Genomic DNA, 19,421 nt, shown 5'->3' with positions numbered 1-19,421 from the left:
TTGTCTTTTCGCTTCGTGTTTTCTGGCCTGGTGTTTTCTCATATACATGGTGATCCAGGGATAATTCCCAGAATTTTGACAGGATTTTAGGTAGGGTTTGGATCCTGCTGTTTTTTTCACTTAACACGGGGCCGGTTGACTCACACACTGTTTTTTGTTGTTGTTTTTTTGTGTCACCCACTGTGTCACCCAGGCTGGAGTGCAGTGGCATGATCTGGGCTCACTGCAACCTCTTCTTCCCAGGTTCAAGCAATTCTCCTGCCTCAGCCTCCTGAGTAGCTAGGACTATAAGCACAGGCCACCAAGCCCTGCTAATTTTTGTATTTTTAGTAAAGACAGGGTTTCACCATGTTGACCAGGCTGGTCTCGAACTCCTGACCTGAAGTGATCTGCCCACCTCGGCCTCCCAAAGTGCTGGGATTACAGGGGACTCACACTTTGTAACAACCTGAAACAAGGTCATGCATTTCCCTTTGGGTCTTACCTGCTCTTCGGTGGCTGCCTGCATGTGGAGAGACCCTCCCCCTTGGGCCTCCTCCACCTTGTTTCAGAACGGGGCCTCTGCTGGGCCGGCCATGGGTGCCTGCCATGTGAAGGACTCATTAAGGCCCCGTTTAAGCCTGATGATAATGAGGCTTTTGTGGATTTTTCTCTTTAAGCGACCAAGCAAGTGCAGAGAAAACCACCCCCTGCAGAGCCCAAATCTGAGACAGGTACTCAGGAGCCTGCTTCACTGGGAGCAGCCTCCCTTTGCATGTGTGGCTGTTCACTGGCTTGTGTTTCTAGAGCCGACAGGACCCTTTTCTGCAATGCAGGGTTCTCACAGGGTTCACAGCCTGAAGATGGAGCAGTCCGAATTCTCTTCCCCAGATTTTGTGCAGCTGTGTTTGTCCGACGGGCTTTCTAATCCTGTGTGCTCTCCTTGACTTCAGGGACAATGGCATTACAGGCATGAACCACCATGCATGGCTGTCTCCCTATTTTTCAGCTGAAGACATAGGCTTAGGGAGGTCAGGTGACTTGCCCAAGACCACTCTGCAAGTAAGAGGCACAAAAAGGATTTGGAGCCACCACCACCAAGCCCACTGGTCACCCTGGGTCTCTGAAGTCAGGGAAGCAGGAGGATGGGAGATCTGAGGAGGCAGAGAGGCTGAGCCTGGAGGCCCTGGAGGCCGAGGCCCCATCTGTTGTTTCCTTATGTGGAAAAGAAGAGGCTTCATGTGTTGTATTGCCACAAAGCTTGACTACTTCAGGAACATCCAAGACATGGAAATCAGCAGGGCATGGTGGCTAATGTCTATAATCCTAGCACTTTGGGAGGCTGAGGTGGGAGAATTGCTTGAGGCCAGAAGTTCAAGACCAGCCTGCGCAACATAGTCAGACCCCGTCCCTATAAAAAACATTATTTAAAAAAGAGATATGGAATTCTTTACATCCTAAAAACTGGTGCTGGCTGGGCGCGGTAGCTCATGCCTGTATTCCTAGCACTTTGAGAGGCTGAGGCAGGTGGATCACCTGAGGTCAGGAGTTCAAGACCAGCCTGGCCAACATGGTAAAACCTCTACTAAAGAAGTCTCTACTGGCCGGGCGCGGTGGCTCACGCCTGTAATCCCAGCACTTTGGGAGGCGGAGGCGGGCAGATCATGAGGTCAGGAGATCAAGACCATCCTGCCTAACACAGTGAAACCCCGTCTCTACTAAAAATACAAAAAATATCCAGGCGTAGTGGCGGGCGCCTGTAGTCCCAGCTACTTGGGAGGCTGAGGCAGGAGAATGGTGTAAACCCGGGAGGCAGAGCTTGCAGTGAACCAAGATTGCGCCACTGCACTCCAGCCTGGGTGACAAAGCGAGACTCTGTCTCAAAAACAAAGAAGTCTCTACTAAAAATACAAAAATACAGTCTCTACTAAAATAAGTCTCTACTAAAAATACAAAAATTAGCCGGGCATGGCACTGCATGCCTGTAATCCCAGGATTCCCAGGATTCTCCTCCCAGCCAGGGGAGGCTGAGGCAGGAGAATCGCTTGAACCCGGGAAGCGGAGCTTGCAGTGAGCCGTGATCACGCCACTGCACTCCAGCCTGGGTGACAGAGTGAGACTCCATTCAAAACAAAACAAAACAAAACAACAACAACAACAAAACTAGTACTTATTCGTCGCTGACCAAGCTGCCCATTGGCTACATGGGTGCTTCAAACAAAGAGCTGCCCTTCTCCAGCTCTGGCCAGCAGGTATGTGTTACAGCGAATGCCTGGGGCAGCGGCAGGGGCATTGCTGTGGGAAGCTTCCAGACCAGCAGGAAAGCTAAGTTCTCAGACTGCAGGGGAGCTAAGCGCACCTCGGCACAGAGTGAGGCCTGCAGTTCTCAGACTTCAGTCTTTGGGGAGCTTGAGAAAAATGAGCTTTTCAGGCCTCACCCCTAGAGATTCTGCTCTATCCACTTTCACTGGGGCCCAGAAATTTGCACTTGACAAGTCCTACTTTCCTCCTTGAAAGCTCCAGAGATTCTGATGCAGGGTTCCGTGGGCAGACTTCGGAAAACATGGACCCATGAGACAGAATAGCAGAGTGTTGAAGTGTAACAGGGACCTGGGAAGTGCAGTAACAGAAGCAAGTTTGGGGGTAAAGGACACCCAGAGGAGGGAGGGACAGCATCTGCGTGGAGAGGAGAGGAGACCCCCCAGCAGCTTCTGGGGTGTTGGAAAGGTGCACTTACTGCTATGCATGGCAGGTGGGGAACTGTATGGCAGGGCACAGCAGCATGAAGTGGCATGGCGTATGTGGACAGTTAGGGACAAGCAGGTATGGAGCAGGCATCCTGTTCTGGAGCCCAGATCCCACAGAGGAGCCAGGGAGCTGGCAGGAGCCCTGAACTAGCCGAACAGCTGAACATTCACCCTGTGGAGAAAGGGTCAGAGGCGTCCAGGCTTGAGGGCACAGCTGGGTCCCGTCACTGTGTCACCCTTATTTAGGATAAAGGCCCTAAAGAATTGCACTAGAGATTGGCAAAGCATATCTGCCACCTCCTGGAGCCACCCTGGCTGCAGGGATTATAATTATATCCATTTTCAAATTAAGGCCTCTGATTTCAGAGAGGGGAAGTGACTTGTCTGAGACCACACAGCTTGTTGGAGCCCATCTCTTGACCCAAACACCAAGGGGCCGAGTTGGCCACCTCTCTGGGAGCCGGTGTTGTATAGTGGTTGATGGTTTTCCATTGCTTTCCTGGGAAAGGGGTGTCTCTGTCCCTAAGCAAAAAGGCAGGGAGGAGGAGATGCTTCTCCAGGGCGGCCGCCTCCTGCTGCTGTAGCTGCGCTTCCAACCTGGCTTCCACCTGCCTAACCCAGTGGTGAGCCTGGGAATGGACCTGCGGGACAGGCAGCTCCCAGGGCCTTTTCTGACCCCCACCTGAGTCCTGGCTTCACTCCCTTCCTTCCTCCCCAGGTGAACCTCCAAAATCAGGGGATCGCAGCGGCTACAGCAGCCCCGGCTCCCCGGGCACTCCCGGCAGCCGCTCCCGCACCCCGTCCCTTCCAACCCCTCCAGCCCGGGAGCCCAAGAAGGTGGCGGTGGTCCGTACTCCACCTAAGTCGCCGTCTTCCGCCAAGAGCCGCCTGCAGACAGCCCCCGTGCCCATGCCAGACCTGAAGAACGTCAAGTCCAAGATCGGCTCCACTGAGAACCTGAAGCACCAGCCTGGAGGCGGGAAGGTAAGAGAGGCTGGCTGCGCGTGGAGATGTGGGGGACTGCGCCTGGAGGGGTAGGGCTGCGCCTGGAAGGGTGGGGCTGCGCCCGGAGGGGTAGGGCTGCGCCCGGAGGGGTAGGGCTGCGCCTGGAGGGGTAGGGCTGCACGTGGAGGTACGCGGCTGAACGTGGAGCCATGGGGCTGAGCGTGGAGCCATGGGGCTGCGCGTGGAGGTGCGGGGCTGCGTCTGGAGGTATGGGGCTCCCTGCACCTGGGCTCGGCTACCACCCCCACATAACACCCCGGTCCCGTCCAGACCCTCTTAAGGAAATTCAGTTCTTTATTGGGCTCTCCACTACACTGAGAGTGCTCTCCTCAGGCGAGAGCACGTTCTGGCTCTTCTCTTGCCCCTTCAGCCCCTGTTAATCGGACAGAGATGGCAGGGCTGTGTCTCCACGGCCGGAAGCTCTCATAGGGCACCCACAGCGGCTCCCCACCTTCCTTCTGGGTAGAACACGCTGCCACCCATAGGTGGGCATCTCCACTTATGGGCCATCTGCTTAGGTTGGGTTCCTCTGGATTCTGGGGAGATTGGGGGTTCTGTTTTCATCAGCTGATTCTTCTGGGGGCAAGTGGGTGCTCGCGAGCTCTCCAGCTTCCTAAAGGTGGAGAAGCACGGACTTCCAGGGGCCTGGCCTGGACCCCTTTCTCTGCTCCTGTCCCTGTGCCCCTCATCTGGGTATGTTAGGCTGACATACAAAGCACCGCAGTGAAAGAGCAGCAGTGTGCCTCCTCACCAGCCAGGTGTGGGCAGTGGGTGCCTTCCAAGGCCTCTCTGTGGCCGTGGGTAGCCGCCTCCACCCTGCCGCCGGGGTCTTCCCTCTGTGTGTGCTCCTGGTGGCTCTGCACATGCTCATCTTATAAGAACACCATGGCGGCTGGGCGTGATGGCTCATGCCTGTAATCCCAGCATTTTGGGAGGCCGAGGCGGGCGGATCATGAGGTCAGGAGTTCGAGACCAGCCTGAGCAACAGGGTGGAACCTCGTCTCTACTAAAAATACAAAAATTAGCTGGGCGTGGTGGTAGCGCATGCCTGTAATCCCAGCTACTCAGGAGGTTGAGGCAGGAGAACCGCTTGAACCCGGGAGGCAGAGGTTGCAGTGAGCTGAGATAGTGCCATTGCACTCCGGTCTGCGCGACAGAGTGAGACTCCATCTCAAAACAAGAAAAAAAAAAAAAGAAAAGAAAAGAACGCCATTGCTTAGGGCCCAGCCTGATGACCTCATATTTCACTTAATCACCTCTCTAAAGGCCCTGTCTCCAAATAGAGTCACATTCTAAGGTACGGGGCGGGGGGTTAGGGCTTCAACATATGAATTTGTGGGGACCACAGTTCAGCCCAGGACCCCCTTCCCACCACCCAGCAGAGCTGGGGAAGGGTGAAGAGGAGGCTGGGGGTGCGGAGGACCACAGCTCACTCTGAGGCTGCAGATGTGCTGGGCCTTCTGGGCATTGGGCCTCGGGGAGCTAAGGGGCTTTCTGAAACCCTGGGCCTGTGTGTCAGCTTGCCGCCCCCACGCAGGCGCTCTCCACACCGTTGAATTTTTTATCACTTGGGCCTGAGCCTGGGCCATGTGGAGGGAGGGTGGCCACCAGTGCATGTGGGCACCTTTCCTCAAACCCTGCCACCTACCCTGGCCCAGGCTTCGATGCAGGAGCCCCCCTACCCCTGAACAAGCCTGTGGGTGCAGCGTCGCATCCCGTCAGGATGGAAATGGACGGTTGGGTTAAAAGAGATGCATGTGTAGACCCTGCCTCTCTGCATCAAGCCGCCTTTGAGTGCCCCTGCGTGCCAGACCGTGCACAGAGGTGGGGAAGACTCAGCTGTGCCCCGGAGCACCTCCTCTCATCGAGGAAAGGACAGACAGTGGCTCCCCTGTGGCCGTGGGGACAAGGGCAGAGCTCCCTGGAACACAGGAGGGAGGGAAGGAAGAGAACATCTCAGGATCTCCCTCTTGATGGCAAACGATCTGGGTTAAATTAAAAGTCCGGACTCTCCCTGCTTAGGCAAGTGGAGCTTGTAGTGGAAGAGGGTCTCTGGACCCTCACCCACCACAATGGCCTGATTAGAGGCCTTGGGGAAATAACTCACAGGCGACCCAGGGCCTCTGTCCTGTACCACAGCTGAGGGAAACTGTCCTGCGCTTCCACTGGGGACAATGCGCCCCCTCGTCTCCAGACTTTCCAGTCCTCCTTCGGTTCTCGAAAGTCGTCTCCAGAAGCCCCATCTCGGGACCATTGTGACCTTCATTCTCCAGGGTGCCTGGCCCTGGTGCTGCCCAAGAGCCCAGCGGGGCCCTCACTGGCCTTTCCTGCCTTTCCTCCCATTGCCCACCCATGTGCCCCCATCCTGCTCCAGCACCGACTGCCATCCAGGCACACCCAGGAGCTCCTCAAGTCACATGACAGGCAGCACCTGCAAAGTGCTCCCTTCCCCCCAGTCTGAATCTACTGCTCTCTGTCTGGGGTTCCCCACCCATGCACCCCTGGGGGCCCCTGGGTTCTGACCTGCCCTGCCCGGTGTGCCACAGCAGGGAATGTCCTTCTCTCCTTATCTCTTCCTTCCCTTAAACCCAAATTCAGCTGCCATCTCCTCCAGGAAGTCTTCCTGGATTCCCCTCTCTCTTCTCAAAGCCCCTGAAAACCCTGACCACACTGAACATGCGTGTGCTGCTCCCTAGTCTGGGCCGTGACTGAGGGTGAAGGCCAAGTCTCACGCGTTTTTGTAGCCCCCACAAGACTGTGCAGGTGGCCAGCCCTCATTGAATGCAGGGTTAATTTAACTCGGGCTCTGTGTGAGTGGATGATTCAGGTTGCCAGAGACAGAACCCTCAGCTTAGCATGGGAGGTAGCTCCCCTGTTGACCCTGAGTTCATCTGAGGTTGACTTGGAAGGTGTGGGCACCATTTGGCCCGGTTCTTACAGCTCTGAAGAGAGCAGCAGGAATGGGGCTGAGCAGCGAACACAGCTTTCCATCCAGAACTGTCCCTCCCACTCTGTGGCTGCCCTGCCTGTGCCCATGCGGGGTGAGAGTCAGGCGACCTCATGCCAACTATAGAAAGGGGCAGGCAGGGCTCCAGGTTACGACGTCATCACGCTGGGCGGAGACGGCACATCCAAATATACTAAAGGGTTAAAGGAGAAAGGGTGACTTGACTTTTCTTGAGATATTTTGGGGGACGAAGTATAGAAAAGTGGCAGAGGACACAGTCACAGCCTCCCTTAAATGCCAGGAAAGCCTAGAAAAATTGTCTGAAACCAAACCTCAGCCATCACAAAGACCAACACATGAATCTCCAGAAAAGAAGAAAAAAAAAGTCATACGGGGTCCACGCACAAGGGCCTTTAAAACGACCCGCTGGAGGGTCTCAGGCCTCCTCCTCCTAGACTGGCCTGAAGGCTCCACGAGGTTTTGCTGAGACTTTTGGGTCCCTGTGGCCTCATGTAGTACCCAGCATACAGTAAGTGCTCAATAAATGTTTGGCTACAAAAGAGACAAAGCTGGGGGAGTCTGAAGAATCACTCAATCCTGCCGGAACAGATGCTCACACTGAAGACAGAAGAGCAGGAGCCAAGTCAGGTTTGGGAACCTGCAGAGGCTGAAAACCACCGCAGATTACTGTAAATCATTTGGGAAAAAAAACAGAAAACGTCTCTTTTCTCCTTTGTGCTTTTCTCTGTTTTCAGGATGTGCTACAGTGAACATGTATTGCTTTGCGGGCCCCAAATGGAATTATTTTTAAAGGAAAATGCAGATGATTGGGTGGCCACACTGGAGCACTGGCTGGGCAGGGGTAGAGATTGCAGGGAAGGAGGAAGAGCTGGGTGGGATGCCAGGCAGGAAAAGCCCATAGACCCTGCCGATTTGTGGTGAGCTGTGGGCAGCGGTGTTCCATCCTAACTGCAAAAGGGAGCACCTGGGGGGAAGAGGGGATTCTTTTAAACACCATTCCAGTGCCCGAGCCCCCCGGACCTGTTGTCATCTTGGGTTGGGCTTCCCCTGGGTGACTCTAGTGTGCAGCCTGGCTGAGACTCAGTGGCCCTGGGTTCTTACTGCTGACACCTACCCTCAACCTCAACCACTGCGGCCTCCTGTGCACCCTGATCCAGTGACTCATTTTCCACTTTCGGTCCCAACTCTATTCCTATTTGCAGATTCCAAGTGCCTGGCTCCTCAGTCAACTCAGACCCAGCCAGGCCAGCCCATGGGTCCCACATGCCCCTTGCCAAGGTTGTCCCCACCCTGTCTGGCCTGCGGGAGTAGGGGTGTGTGCAGACACAGAGACAAAGGACCAGCTTTTAAAACATTTTGTTGGGGCCAGGTGTGGTGACTCACACTTAATCCCAACACTTGGGGAGGCCAAGGCAGAAGGATCACTTGAGTCCAGGAGTTCAAGACCAGCCTGGGCAACATACAGAGACCCTGTCTTTACAATTTTTTTTTTTTTTTAAATTAACTGGGCATGTTGGCACTCGCCTGTAGTTCCAGCTACTCCAGAGGCTGAGGTGGGAGGACTGCTTGAGCCTGGGAGGTCAAGGCTGCAATGAGCCATGTTCACGCCACTGAACACCAGCCTGGGCAAGACCCTGTGTCAAAAAAGTAAAGTAAAATGAATCCTGTACATTACATTAAGGCGCCCCAAATTGTACTTAGAAGGATTTCATAGTTTTAAATACTTTTGTTATTTAAAAAATTAAATTGGCCGGGCGCGGTGGCTCAAGCCTGTAATCCGAGCACTTTGGGAGGCCGAGACGGGCGGATCACGAGGTCAGGAGATCGAGACCATCCTGGCTAACCCGGTGAAACCCCGTCTCTACTAAAAAAATACAAAAAACTAGCCGGGCGAGGTGGCGGGCGCCTGTAGTCCCAGCTACTCGGGAGGCTGAGGCAGGAGAATGGCGTGAACCCGGGAGGCGGAGCTTGCAGTGAGCAGAGATCCGGCCACTGCACTCCAGCCTGGGCGACAGAGCGAGACTCCGTCTCAAAAAAAAAAAAAAAAATTAAATAACTGCAGCATATAAATTAGGTTCTTAATGGAGGGGAAAAAGAATACAAGAAAAAAAAAAGAATCTAGAAACAAAGATAAGAGCAGAAATAAATCAGAAAACACAACCTTGCACTCCTAACTTAAAAACAAAACAAAAAAAAAGTGAAGAAAACACAACCAGTAAAACAGAACATATAACAGCATCAAAAGCTGGCTCCCGGCTGGGCGCAGTGGTGCGTGCCTGTAATCCCAGCACTTTGGGAGGCTGATGCTGGAGGATCGCTTGAGACCAGGAGTTCAAGGTTGCAGTGAGCTATGATCACACCACTACACCCCAGCCTGGGCAACAGAGCGAGACTGAGACCTATTTTAAAAAAAGAAAGAAAGAACAGAAAAGCTGGTTCCTTCCTTATTTCATTCCTTTATTCATTCATTCAGACAACATTTATGGGGTACCTCTGAACACCAGGCTCTGTGCTAAGAGCTTTTGCCCCCAGGGCCCAGGCCAGGGGACAGGGGCAGATGAGCAGAGAAACAGGGCCAGTTGCAGCAGCCGGAGGAATTAGGATGGAGAGCTTGGCCAGGGAAGGACATGCAAGGGGAGCAACCCGCACAAGTCAGCAAGCCAGAGAAGACAGGCAGAGTCTTGTTTGAGGCCTGTTCAGTGGCCTTTGAAAGGACAGCCCCCACCCAGAGTGCTGGGCGCAGGAGCTGAAGGAGGGTAGTGGAACACGGTAACGTGGAGCTCTTCAGAGCAAAAGCAAAATAAAGCTAGAACTGGAGGCGGCTGGGGCAGCCGGAGGGCGTGTGTCCAGCGCTAAGGGGTGTGAAGCTTGAGCGCTAGGAGAGTTCACACTGGCAGAAGAGAGGTTGGGGCTGCTGCGAGCCACTGGACATCGCCCAACAGGATGTCCAGTGGAGGAGGGCCCTGAAGAGAGGCTCAGTTCAGCTGCAGTGGCCGTGGGAGTGCTGAAGCGGGCGGGCTGTGGGCAGCTGCTGGGGAGGGTTAAGGGGGGTGAGGGCCCAGCAACAGCAACCCTTCTTGGGGGGTCACTGGGAAACAAAGAGGAGAGTTGAAGAAGCAGGGAGTCCCAGGGGCCATGCAGGGCAAGAGAGAAGTTGCTTATATGGGGCCCAGGCTGCAGGATCAGGAGAACTGGGGCTGCCAGCAGGGAGAAGGGAGTGTGCAGGATCATGGCCAGGAACGGGCCCGGGGGCCATGGGGGGCCTGGTTGGCTCCAAGAAGTTGGAGCTAAAGTCACTTTCTCGGAGGATGTCCAGGCCAGTAGTTGGGATGTGAAGATCTGAAGCAGCACAGAGCTTGGAATCCCAGGATGGACAGAAACCTACCTGAGCAGTGGGGCTTTGAAAGCCTTGGGTGTGCAATATTGAAGATGGCCACAAGATGGCGATAGAATGCTGTAACTGTTTCTTGGTTCTGGGCCGCAGCCTGGGTGTCTTTCTTCCTTCCCTGTGTGTGTTGATTTGTTTCTCTTTTTTGAGACAGGGTCTTGCTGGGTTGCCCAGGCTGGAGTGCAGTGGTGCGATCGTAGCTCACTGCAGCCTTGAAGTCCTGAGCTCAAGTGATCCTTCCACCTCAGCCACCTGAGTAGTTGGGACCACAGGCTTGCACCACAGTGCCCGGCTAATTTCTTATATTTTTTGCAGAGATGTAGTTTCACTGTGTTGCCCAGGATGGTGTTGAACGCCTGGGCTCAAGTGATCCTCCTGCCTCAGCCTCCTAAATTGCTGGGATTACATGTGTGAGCCACCATGCCCGACCTTCTCTTTTTTTTAAGGGCGTCTGTGTATGTGTGCCTGTGTGCGTGTGTGCGTGTGTGCGTGCGCCTGTGTGTGTGCACGTGCGTACATGTGCACGCACACACTCTTGTCTTCACCTTCTCCCAGCCTTACTCTGTCTCTACCCAGTCACCTCTGCCCATCTCTCTGATCTATTTCTCTCTCCTTTTACCCCTCTTTCCTCCCTTCTCATTCACCACTGACAATTATAGAGAACTGAGTATTCTAAAAATACTTTATTTATTTATTTTGAGACAGAGTCTCACTCTGTCATCCAGGCTGGAGTGCAGTGGTGCAATCTCGGCTCACTGCAACCTCCACCTCCCAGGTTCAAGCAGCTCTCCTGCCTCAGGCTCCCTAGTAGCTGGGATTACAGGCGCCCATCACCACACCCGGCTAATTTTTATATTTTTAGTAGAGACAGGGTTTCACCATGTTGGCCAAGCGGGTCTCAAACTCCTGGCCTCAGGTGATCTGCCTGCCTTGGCCTCCCAAAGTACTGGGATTGCAGGCGTGAGTCACCATGCCTGGCCTTAAAAATACATTATATTTAATAGCAAAGCCCCAGTTGTCGCTTTAAAAAGCATCTATGTAGAACTTATGTGGAATAAATACAGTGAATTTGTACATGGGATCGTTTGCCTCTCCTTCTCAATCAGGGCCAGGGATGCAGGTGAGCTTGGGCTGAGATGTCAGACTCCACAGTGAGTGGGGGGCAGTGCCAGGCTGGGACCCTCCTCTAAGACAGAACTGTAACTCTGAGACCCTCCAGGTATCTTTCCCTGTACATCAGTGCTTCTGAAAAATCTTGTGTAAATCAAATCATTTTAAAGGAGCTTGTTTAAAGGACAGTGTAAATAATTCTGAAGGTGACTCTACCCTGTTATTTGATCTCTTCCTTGGCCAGTTGACTTGACAGGACATAGACAGGTTTTCCTGTGTCAGTTCCCAAGCTGATCACCTTGGACTTGAAGAGAAGGCTTGTGTGGGCATCCAGTGTCCACCCCGGGTTAAATTCCCAGCAGAGCATTGCACTGGCCCTGCTGAGCCTGGTGAGGCAAAGCACAGCCCAGCAAGCAGGCAGCGCTGGAGACAGGCCAAGCCTGGGCCAGCCTGGGAGCCAACTGTGAGGCATGGGGCTGTGGGACTGCAGGCTTGAGGCCAGGGAGAGAGGGCTGGGCTCTTTGGAGTAGCCTTGAGAGACCTGAACCCAAACAAAACCAGATCAAGGTCTAGTGAGAGCTTAGGGCTGCTTTGGGTGCTCCAGGAAATTGATTAAACCGAGTGGACACACACCCCCAGCCCCACCTCACCACAGCCTCTCCTTCAGGGTCAAACTCTGACTCAGACATTTCTCCCCTGACTGGGAGTTCCCTGGATCCAAATTGGGAGCTTGCAACGCTTTGTTCTCTCCCTTGATGGTTTTTGTCAGTGCCTCCCCAGAGCTGAAGTGTAATATATATGTTTCTGTAGCTGAGAAATTCAATTTCAGGATTCTAATTTCATAATGACAGCCATTCCCCTTTTCTCTCCCTTCTGTAAATCTAAGATTCTGTAAAGGATGTTGACTTAATGTGACAATTGGCAGTAGTTCATGTCTGCTTTGTAAATACCCTTGTGTCTATTGCAAAATCTCATAAAGGCTTGTTGACTTTTTTGTGGGGTTAGAACAAGAAAAAGCCACATGGAAAAAAATTTCTTTTTTGTTTTTTGTTTGTTTGTTTGTTTGCGACGGAGTCTCACTCTGTCGCCCAGACTGGAGTGCAGTGGCACGATCTCGGCTCACTACAAGTTCTGCCTCCCGGGGTCATGCTATTCTCCTGCCTCAGCCTCCTGAGTAGCTAGGACTACAGGCGCCTGCCATCACACCTGGCTAATTTTTTTGTATTTTTTAGTAGAGACAGGGTTTCACCGTGTTAACCAGGATGGTCTCGATCTCCTGACCTCATGATCTGCCTGCCTTGGCCTCCCAAAGTGCTGGGATTACAGGCATGAGCCACTGCGCCCGGCTGGAAAAAACATTTCTGTGTATGTGGCAGACACTGAGTTATTGCTTAATGTCCTTTGATTCATTTGCTTAATTTCTTTTATGGATTAGTACAGAAAACAAAGTTCTCTTCCTTGAAAAACTGGTAAGTTTCCTTTGTCAGATAAGGATAGTCATGTAACCCATGACATTTCCCTTTTTGCCTTGGCTTCCAGGAAGCTCAAAGCTAAATAGAATGATCACTCTTGTAATTGTCAGTGTTGATGCCCTCCCCTTCTTCTAATGTTACTCTTTACGTTTTCCTGTTTTATTATTGTGAGTGTGTGTTTTCTAATTCTAAGCTGTTCCCACTCCTTTTTGAAAGCAGGCAAATCGGCCAGGTGTGGTGGCTCAAGCCTGTAATCCCAGCACTTTGGGAGGCTGAGACGGGCGAATCACGAGGTCAGGAGATCGAGACCATCCTGGCTAACACAGTGAAACCCCGTCTCTACTAAAAAGTACAAAAAAACTAGCCGGGCGAGGTGGCGGGCGCCTTTAGTCCCAGCTACTCGGGAGGCTGAGGCAGGAGAATGGCGTAAACCCGGGAGGCGGAGCTTGCAGTGAGCTGAGATCCGGCCACTGCACTCCAGCCTACGTGACAGAGCGAGACTCCGTCTCAAACAAAAACAAAAACAAAAACAAAGCAGGCAAATCTTCTTCTAAGACTTATCCAGTGAAAAGTTATGAATAAAGAATGATCATCAAGTCTACAGGTGCTGAGGCTACTACAGAGGCTGAGGCCAGAGGACTACTTGAGCCCAGGAATTTGAGACCTGGGCTGGGCAACATAGCAAGAGCCCATCTCCATTAAAACTATTTTTTATTAAAAAAATAATCTGCAAAGGAGTTTATGTGGGGTTCCTTAAAATTGGAGGGTGACATGAATTGATTCAAAGACTTGTGCAAAGGGTGACAGTAACTCCTTGAGAAGCAATATGAGAAATCCTGTCCCACCTCCTCCCCCAGCTCCAGCCTGGGCTGAGGCACTGTCACAGTGTCTCCTTGCTGGCAGGAGAGAATTTCAGTGTTCACCAAAAAGTAGTATTGTTTTTATTAGGTTTATGAGGCTGTAGCCTTGAGGACAGCCCACGACAACTTTGTTGTCACAAAGGTAGCCTGTGGCTACAGGAACTCTGAGATCTAGATTCTTCTTTGGCTGCTTCTGACCTGAGAAAGTTGCAGAACCTCTGTGGGCCTCACATGGCCTCCTTGTCATTAATGAGGGGATGGTGGGCAAGAAAGGTGATGTGGCATTAGAGATTTATCCATCTCTAAGGGAGGAGTGGATTGTACGTTGAAACACCAGAGAAGGAATTACAAAGGAAGAATTTGAGTATCTAAAAATGTAGGTCGGACACTCCCGTGTTGATTGCAGCGCTATTCACAATAGCCAAAATTTGGAAGCAACACGAGTGTCCATCAGCAGACGAATGGAGAAAGAAAATGTGGTTCATATATGCAATGGAGTATTCAGCCATGAAAAAGAATAAGATTCTGTCATTTGAAACAACATGGATGGAACTGGAGGACATTATGTTAAGTGAAATAAGCCAGACAGAAGGACAGACTTCACATGTTCTCACACATTTGTGGGAGCTAAAAATTAAACTCATGGAGATAGAAAGTAGAAGGATGGTTACCAGAGGCTGAGAAGGGTGGAGGGGAGTAGGGAGAAAGTGGGGATGGTTAATGGGCACAAAAACATAGTTAGCATGAATAGATCTAGTATTGGATAGCACAACATCGTGACTACAGTCCACAGGAATTTATAGTACATTTTAAAACAACTAAAAGAGTGTAATTGGAATGTTCATAACACAAGAAATGATCAATGCTTGAGGTGATGGATACCCCATCACCCTGATGTGATTATTACACAATGTATGTCTGTATCTAAATATCTCATGTACCCCACAAGTATATACACCTACTATGTACCCATATAAATTTAAAATTAAAAATTTATAAAACACACATAAATAAGTACATTCAAATGTAGGCTGGACACTGTGGTTCACACCTGTAATCCCAGTGCTTTGTGAGGCTGAGGTGAGAGAATCACTTGAGCCCAGGAGTTTGAGACCCCATCACCACAAAGAATTTTTAAAAATTAGCTGGGTGTGGTGGCACATACCGGTAGTCCCAGCTACTTGGGAGACGGAGGCAGGAGGATCGCTTGAGCCCAGGAGTTTAAGGCTGCAGTGAGCTACGATGGCGCCACTGCATTCCAGCCTGGGTGACAGAGTGAGACCCTGTCTCTATTTTAAAAATAATAAAAAGAATAAATAATAAAAATAAATTAAAATGTAAATATTTGTATGTTAGAAAAAATACACCCATCAGCAAAAGGGGTAAAGGAGCGATTTCAGTCATAATCAGATGCAGGATAAGCCAGCAATGCAGTTTCTTTTATTTTGGTCAAAGAAATAAGCAAAACAATATTGTAAACACCCAGTCAGTGCTGGCAGCAATACGATGAGGCTGGCTCTCTCACCAGGGCTCACAGGGAAAACTCATGCAACCCTTTTAGAAAGCCATGTGGAGAGTTGTACTGAGAGGTTTTAGAATATTTATAACTTTGACCCAGAAATTCTATTCTAGGACTCTGTGTTATGAAAATAACCCATCATATGGAAAAAGCTCCTTTCAGAAAGAGGTTCATGGGAGGTTGTTTGTATTTTTTTTTCTTTGCATCAAATCCAGCTCCTGCAGGACTGTTTGTATTATTGGAGTACAAAATGGAATCAATACAAACGTTGGATAGCAGGGGGAAAATATTCACAAAATGGAATGGAACATATTATTAAACATAGTGCTTCTGATGACCATAGACCATACAGAATGCTTAGGATATGATATCACTTCTTTTGTTCTTTTTTGTTTTTTGAGACAAAATCTCATTCTGTCACCTGGGCTGGAGTTCAGTGGCGCGATCCCAGCTGACTGCAACTTCCATCTCCCAGGTTCTTCTGCCTCAACCTCCCAAATAGCTGGGACTACAGTTGCGTGCCACCATGCCCGGCTAACTTTTGTATTTTTACTATAGACAGGGTTTCACCTTGTTGGCCAGGCTGTTCTCGAACTCCTGACCTCCGGTGATCCACCTGCCTTGGCCTCCCAAAGTGCTGGGATTACCGGCGTGAGCCACCGCGCCCAGCCTAGGATATGGTATCACTTCTTAGAGCAAAATACAAAATTGCATGTGCACAGTAATTCTCCCAAGTTTAGGTACACAGGGATGGTTACATCTAAACGAGACTTAAAGGAAATACAAAAAATGCAATCCTGATTGTGTTAGGGTGGTAAGAAAACGGTTTTGTTTTGGCTTTGATGAGCTCTGTTTTTTAAAATTGTTATATTTTCTAATAAAAATACGTAGTCTGTTTGAAGGAATATAAAAGATTATGAAGAGATGAGTTAGATACTGATGCATATTGAAGATTCAGACGAGTAAAATGAAGGGGAAGAAAACGGGATGAACCAGAAGCCAGGCCGGAGTCCCAGTCTCAGACCCGACAGCCCAGGCTGATGGGGCCTCCAGGGCAGTGGTCTCCACCCAGCATTCTCAAAAGAGCCACTGAGCTCTTGGTGCCATTTTCAAGATTTCGGAAACCGCCTTGGCATGGCTGGTCTTTCACTGGGATCTCCACTTGGCAATTATTTACATCTGAGATGAATAAAAACCAAAGTGCTGAGATTACAGGCGCGGTGGCTCAGGCTTATAATCCCAGCACTTTGGGAAGCCGAGGTGGGCTGATTGCTTGAGCCCAGGAGTTTCAGACCATCCTGGACAACATAGCGTGACCTCATCTCTACAAAAAATACAAAAAATTTGCCAGGTGTGGTGGCATGTGCCTGTGGTCCCAGCTACTTGGGAGGCTGAAGTAGGAGAATCCCTTGAGTCCAGGGAAGTCGAGGCTGCAGTGTGCCGTGATGATGTCACTGCACTCCAGCCTGGGGGACAAAGTGAGACCCTGTCTCACAAAGAAAAAAAAAAAAAACACTTTCCACTGTTTCCAGAGTTCCTGAGGGGAAGGTCACCGAGTGAGGAAGGCATTCTCACTGATCTGGCAGACAAAATGTCAAGTTTTTCCAACTCCCTAAACCCTGGTTTTCTATTTCATAGTTTTTAGGCAAATTGGTAAAAATCATTTCTCATCAAAACGCTGAGTTTTCATACCTCCCGGGTGTCTACAGAAAGAACCTTCCAGAAATGCAGTCGTGGGAGACCCATCCAGGCCACCCCTGCTTATGGAAGAGCTGAGAAAAAGCCCCATGGGTGCATTTGCTCAGCTTCTGTTACGCACCTGGTGGCACTGTGGGTGGGAGGGGGCTGGTGGGTGGATGGAAGGAGAAGGCACTGCCCCCTTGCAGGGACAGAGCCCTCTTACAGAGGGGACACCCCGCATTTGTCTTCCCCACAAAGCGGCCTGTGTCCTGCCTGCGGGCTCAGGGCTTCTCAAACCTGGCTGTGTGTCAGAATCACCAGAGGAACTTTTCAAAACCAGAGGGACTGGAAAGACTCCTCCAGATTTGAATTCTAGGTTAGAGCTAGGGGCTGAGATTTTAAAAATCCACAGGTGATTCCGATGCCCGACAGGCTTGAGAACAGCCGCAGGAAGTTCTCTGGGAATGTTCTGGTGGGTCTAGCCAGGTGTGAGTGGAGATGCCGGGGAACTTCCTGTTACTCACTCATCAGTGTGGCCTAACACGTTTTTCACTGACCCCAGGCTGGTGAGCGCTCCCCTCTGGGATTCCGGCCTGACGATGCCATCCTTTTGTGAAGTGAGTCCTTGCCCCTGAGGACCTGTAATCCCAGCTTCGTAAAGCCCGCGGGGAATCACTCACAGTTCTGGGATGCCTTTGGGGCAGCCCTCTCTCTGTCCCTTCAGCTCCCCTGGGGTGTGACTCAATCTCCCGCCACTCCCCAGACTGCCTCTGCCAAGTCCGAAAGTGGAGGCATCCTTGCGAGCAAGCAGGCGGGTCCAGGGTGGTGTGTGTCACTCATCGAAAGTGGAGGCGTCTTTGCGAGCAAGCAGGCGGGTCCAGGGTGACGTGTCACTCATCCTTTTTTCTGGCTATCAAAGGTGCAGATAATTAATAAGAAGCTGGATCTTAGCAACGTCCAGTCCAAGTGTGGCTCAAAGGATAATATCAAACATGTCCCGGGAGGCGGCAGTGTGAGTACCTTCACACGTCCTGTGCGCCGTGCTGTGGCTTGAATTTTTAGGAAGTGGCGTGAGTGCGTACACTTGCGAGACACTGCATAGAATAAATCCTCCTTGGGCTCTCAGGATCTGGCTGCGCCCCCCAGGTGAATGTAGCCCGGCTCCCCACATTCCCTCACACAGTCAACTCTTCCCAGAAGCCCCCTCCTCATGTTCTAGGAGGGAGTGTCTCAGCATTTCTGGGTCCCCCAGGCCGTGCAGGCTGCGTGTACAGAATAGGGCGGATGACGGACCCTCTCTCCGGCCCCTGCCTGGGAAGCTGAGAATACCCGTCAAGGTCTCCCTCCACTCACACCCAGCCCTGTCCCCAGGAGCCCCATAGCGCATTGAAAGTTGGGCTGAAGGTGGTGGCACCTGAGACTGGGCTGCCGCCTCCTCCCCCGACACCTGGGCAGGTTGACGTTGACTGGCTCCACTGTGGACAGGTGACCCATTTGTTCTGATAAGTGGACACCAAGGTCTTACCTTCCTGCTCAGCTGTGCCTCCTGTGTGTTCAAGGCAGGAGCGGATTCCTAAGCCTCCAACTTAGGCTTAGCCTGCACCACCCTTTGGCAGAGACTCCAGATGCAAAGAGCCAAACCCAAGTGTGACAGGTCCCTCTGCCCAGCGTTGAGGTGTGGCAGAGAAATGCTGCTTTTGGCCCTTTTAGATCTGGCTGCCTCTGGCCAGGAGCAGTGGCTCATGCCTGTAATCCCAGCACTTTGGGAGACCAAGACGGGAGGTTTGCTTGAGCCCAGGAGTTCAAGTCCAGCCTGGGCAACAGTGAGACCCCTGTCTCTACAAAAAAAAAATTAAATTACCCAGGTGTGGTGGTGTGCACCTGTAGTCCCAGCTACTTGGGAGGCTGAGGTGGGAGGATCACCTGAGTCCGGGAGGCGGAGGTTGTAAGGAGCCATGATCGTGCTTCAACTGAGGCAACAGGGCGAGACTTTGTCTCAAAAAACAATGGTATAATAATTTTAAAATAAATAGATTTGGCTTCCTCTAAATGTCCCTGGTGAGATTCGGGACTCAGATCCTCAAGTCCCACTGACTCACCCAATGAGCTGAGGCTTCATCATCCCCTGGCCGGTCTATGTCCACGGGGCACCAGAGGCTCCTCTCCCACCAGCAGTCTTGGTGAGCTGAAAGCAAACTGTTAACACCCTGGGGAGCTGGAGGTATGAGACCCTCGAGGTCCACCCCAAGGGAGGCGTTGATTTTTGAGAGCAATCACCTGACCCTGGCTGGCAGTACCAGGACACTGCTGTGGCTCCGGGGCGGGCTGTCTCCAGAAAATGCCTGGCCTGGGGCAGCCACCCGCATCCAGCCCAGAGGGTTTATTCTTGCAATGTGCTGCTGCTTCCTGCACTGAGCACCTGGATCCTGGCTTCTGCCCTGAGGCCCCTGGAGTCCCCCAAGTAGCAAGCGCTTGCCCTGCGGTTGCTGCATGGGGCTTTACTAACGCTTCCTCACCAGTGTCTGCTAAGTGTCTCCTCTGTCTCCCACACCCTGTTCTCCTGTCGCCCCAGTTTGTCTGCTGTGAGGGGACAAAAGAGGTGTGTGCCGCCCCCACCCCTGCCCGGGTCCTTGTTCCTGGGATTGCTGTTCAGCTGTTTGAGCTTTGATCCTGGTTCTCTGGCTTCCTTGAAG

The 19,421-nt window shown here is 51.7% G+C and overlaps 2 protein-coding genes across 14 annotated transcripts in view; both read left to right on the top strand.

The window, feature by feature from the left end:
- MAPT (microtubule associated protein tau) overlaps positions 1-19,421 on the top strand; it is a 126,135-nt gene that overhangs the window by 96,462 nt on the left and 10,252 nt on the right. For 8 of the 13 annotated variants that reach the window (XM_008012261.3, XM_073005173.1, XM_008012259.3 and 5 more), the window contains 2 exons: positions 3,445-3,710; positions 17,648-17,740. In XM_008012261.3, the coding sequence (XP_008010452.1) occupies positions 3,445-3,710; positions 17,648-17,740 (359 nt within the window). The remainder of the gene's footprint in view (positions 1-3,444; positions 3,711-17,647; positions 17,741-19,421) is intronic. The other 5 variants (XM_008012263.3, XM_008012262.3, XM_037993905.2 and 2 more) reach the window with 1 other exon arrangement.
- Positions 6,406-8,794, top strand: STH (saitohin; the record flags this gene model as incomplete). The annotated part of the gene is made up of 1 exon (XM_008013397.3): positions 6,406-8,794. A coding segment is annotated over one exon (399 nt), but the record flags the coding sequence as incomplete, so codon positions are not given.

This window comes from Chlorocebus sabaeus, chromosome 16 (assembly GCF_047675955.1).
Source record: "Chlorocebus sabaeus isolate Y175 chromosome 16, mChlSab1.0.hap1, whole genome shotgun sequence".
Classification (NCBI taxonomy): domain Eukaryota; kingdom Metazoa; phylum Chordata; class Mammalia; order Primates; family Cercopithecidae; genus Chlorocebus; species Chlorocebus sabaeus.
The sequence above is the reverse complement of the archived record's forward strand: the minus strand, read 5'-3'. Positions and strand labels throughout refer to the sequence as shown.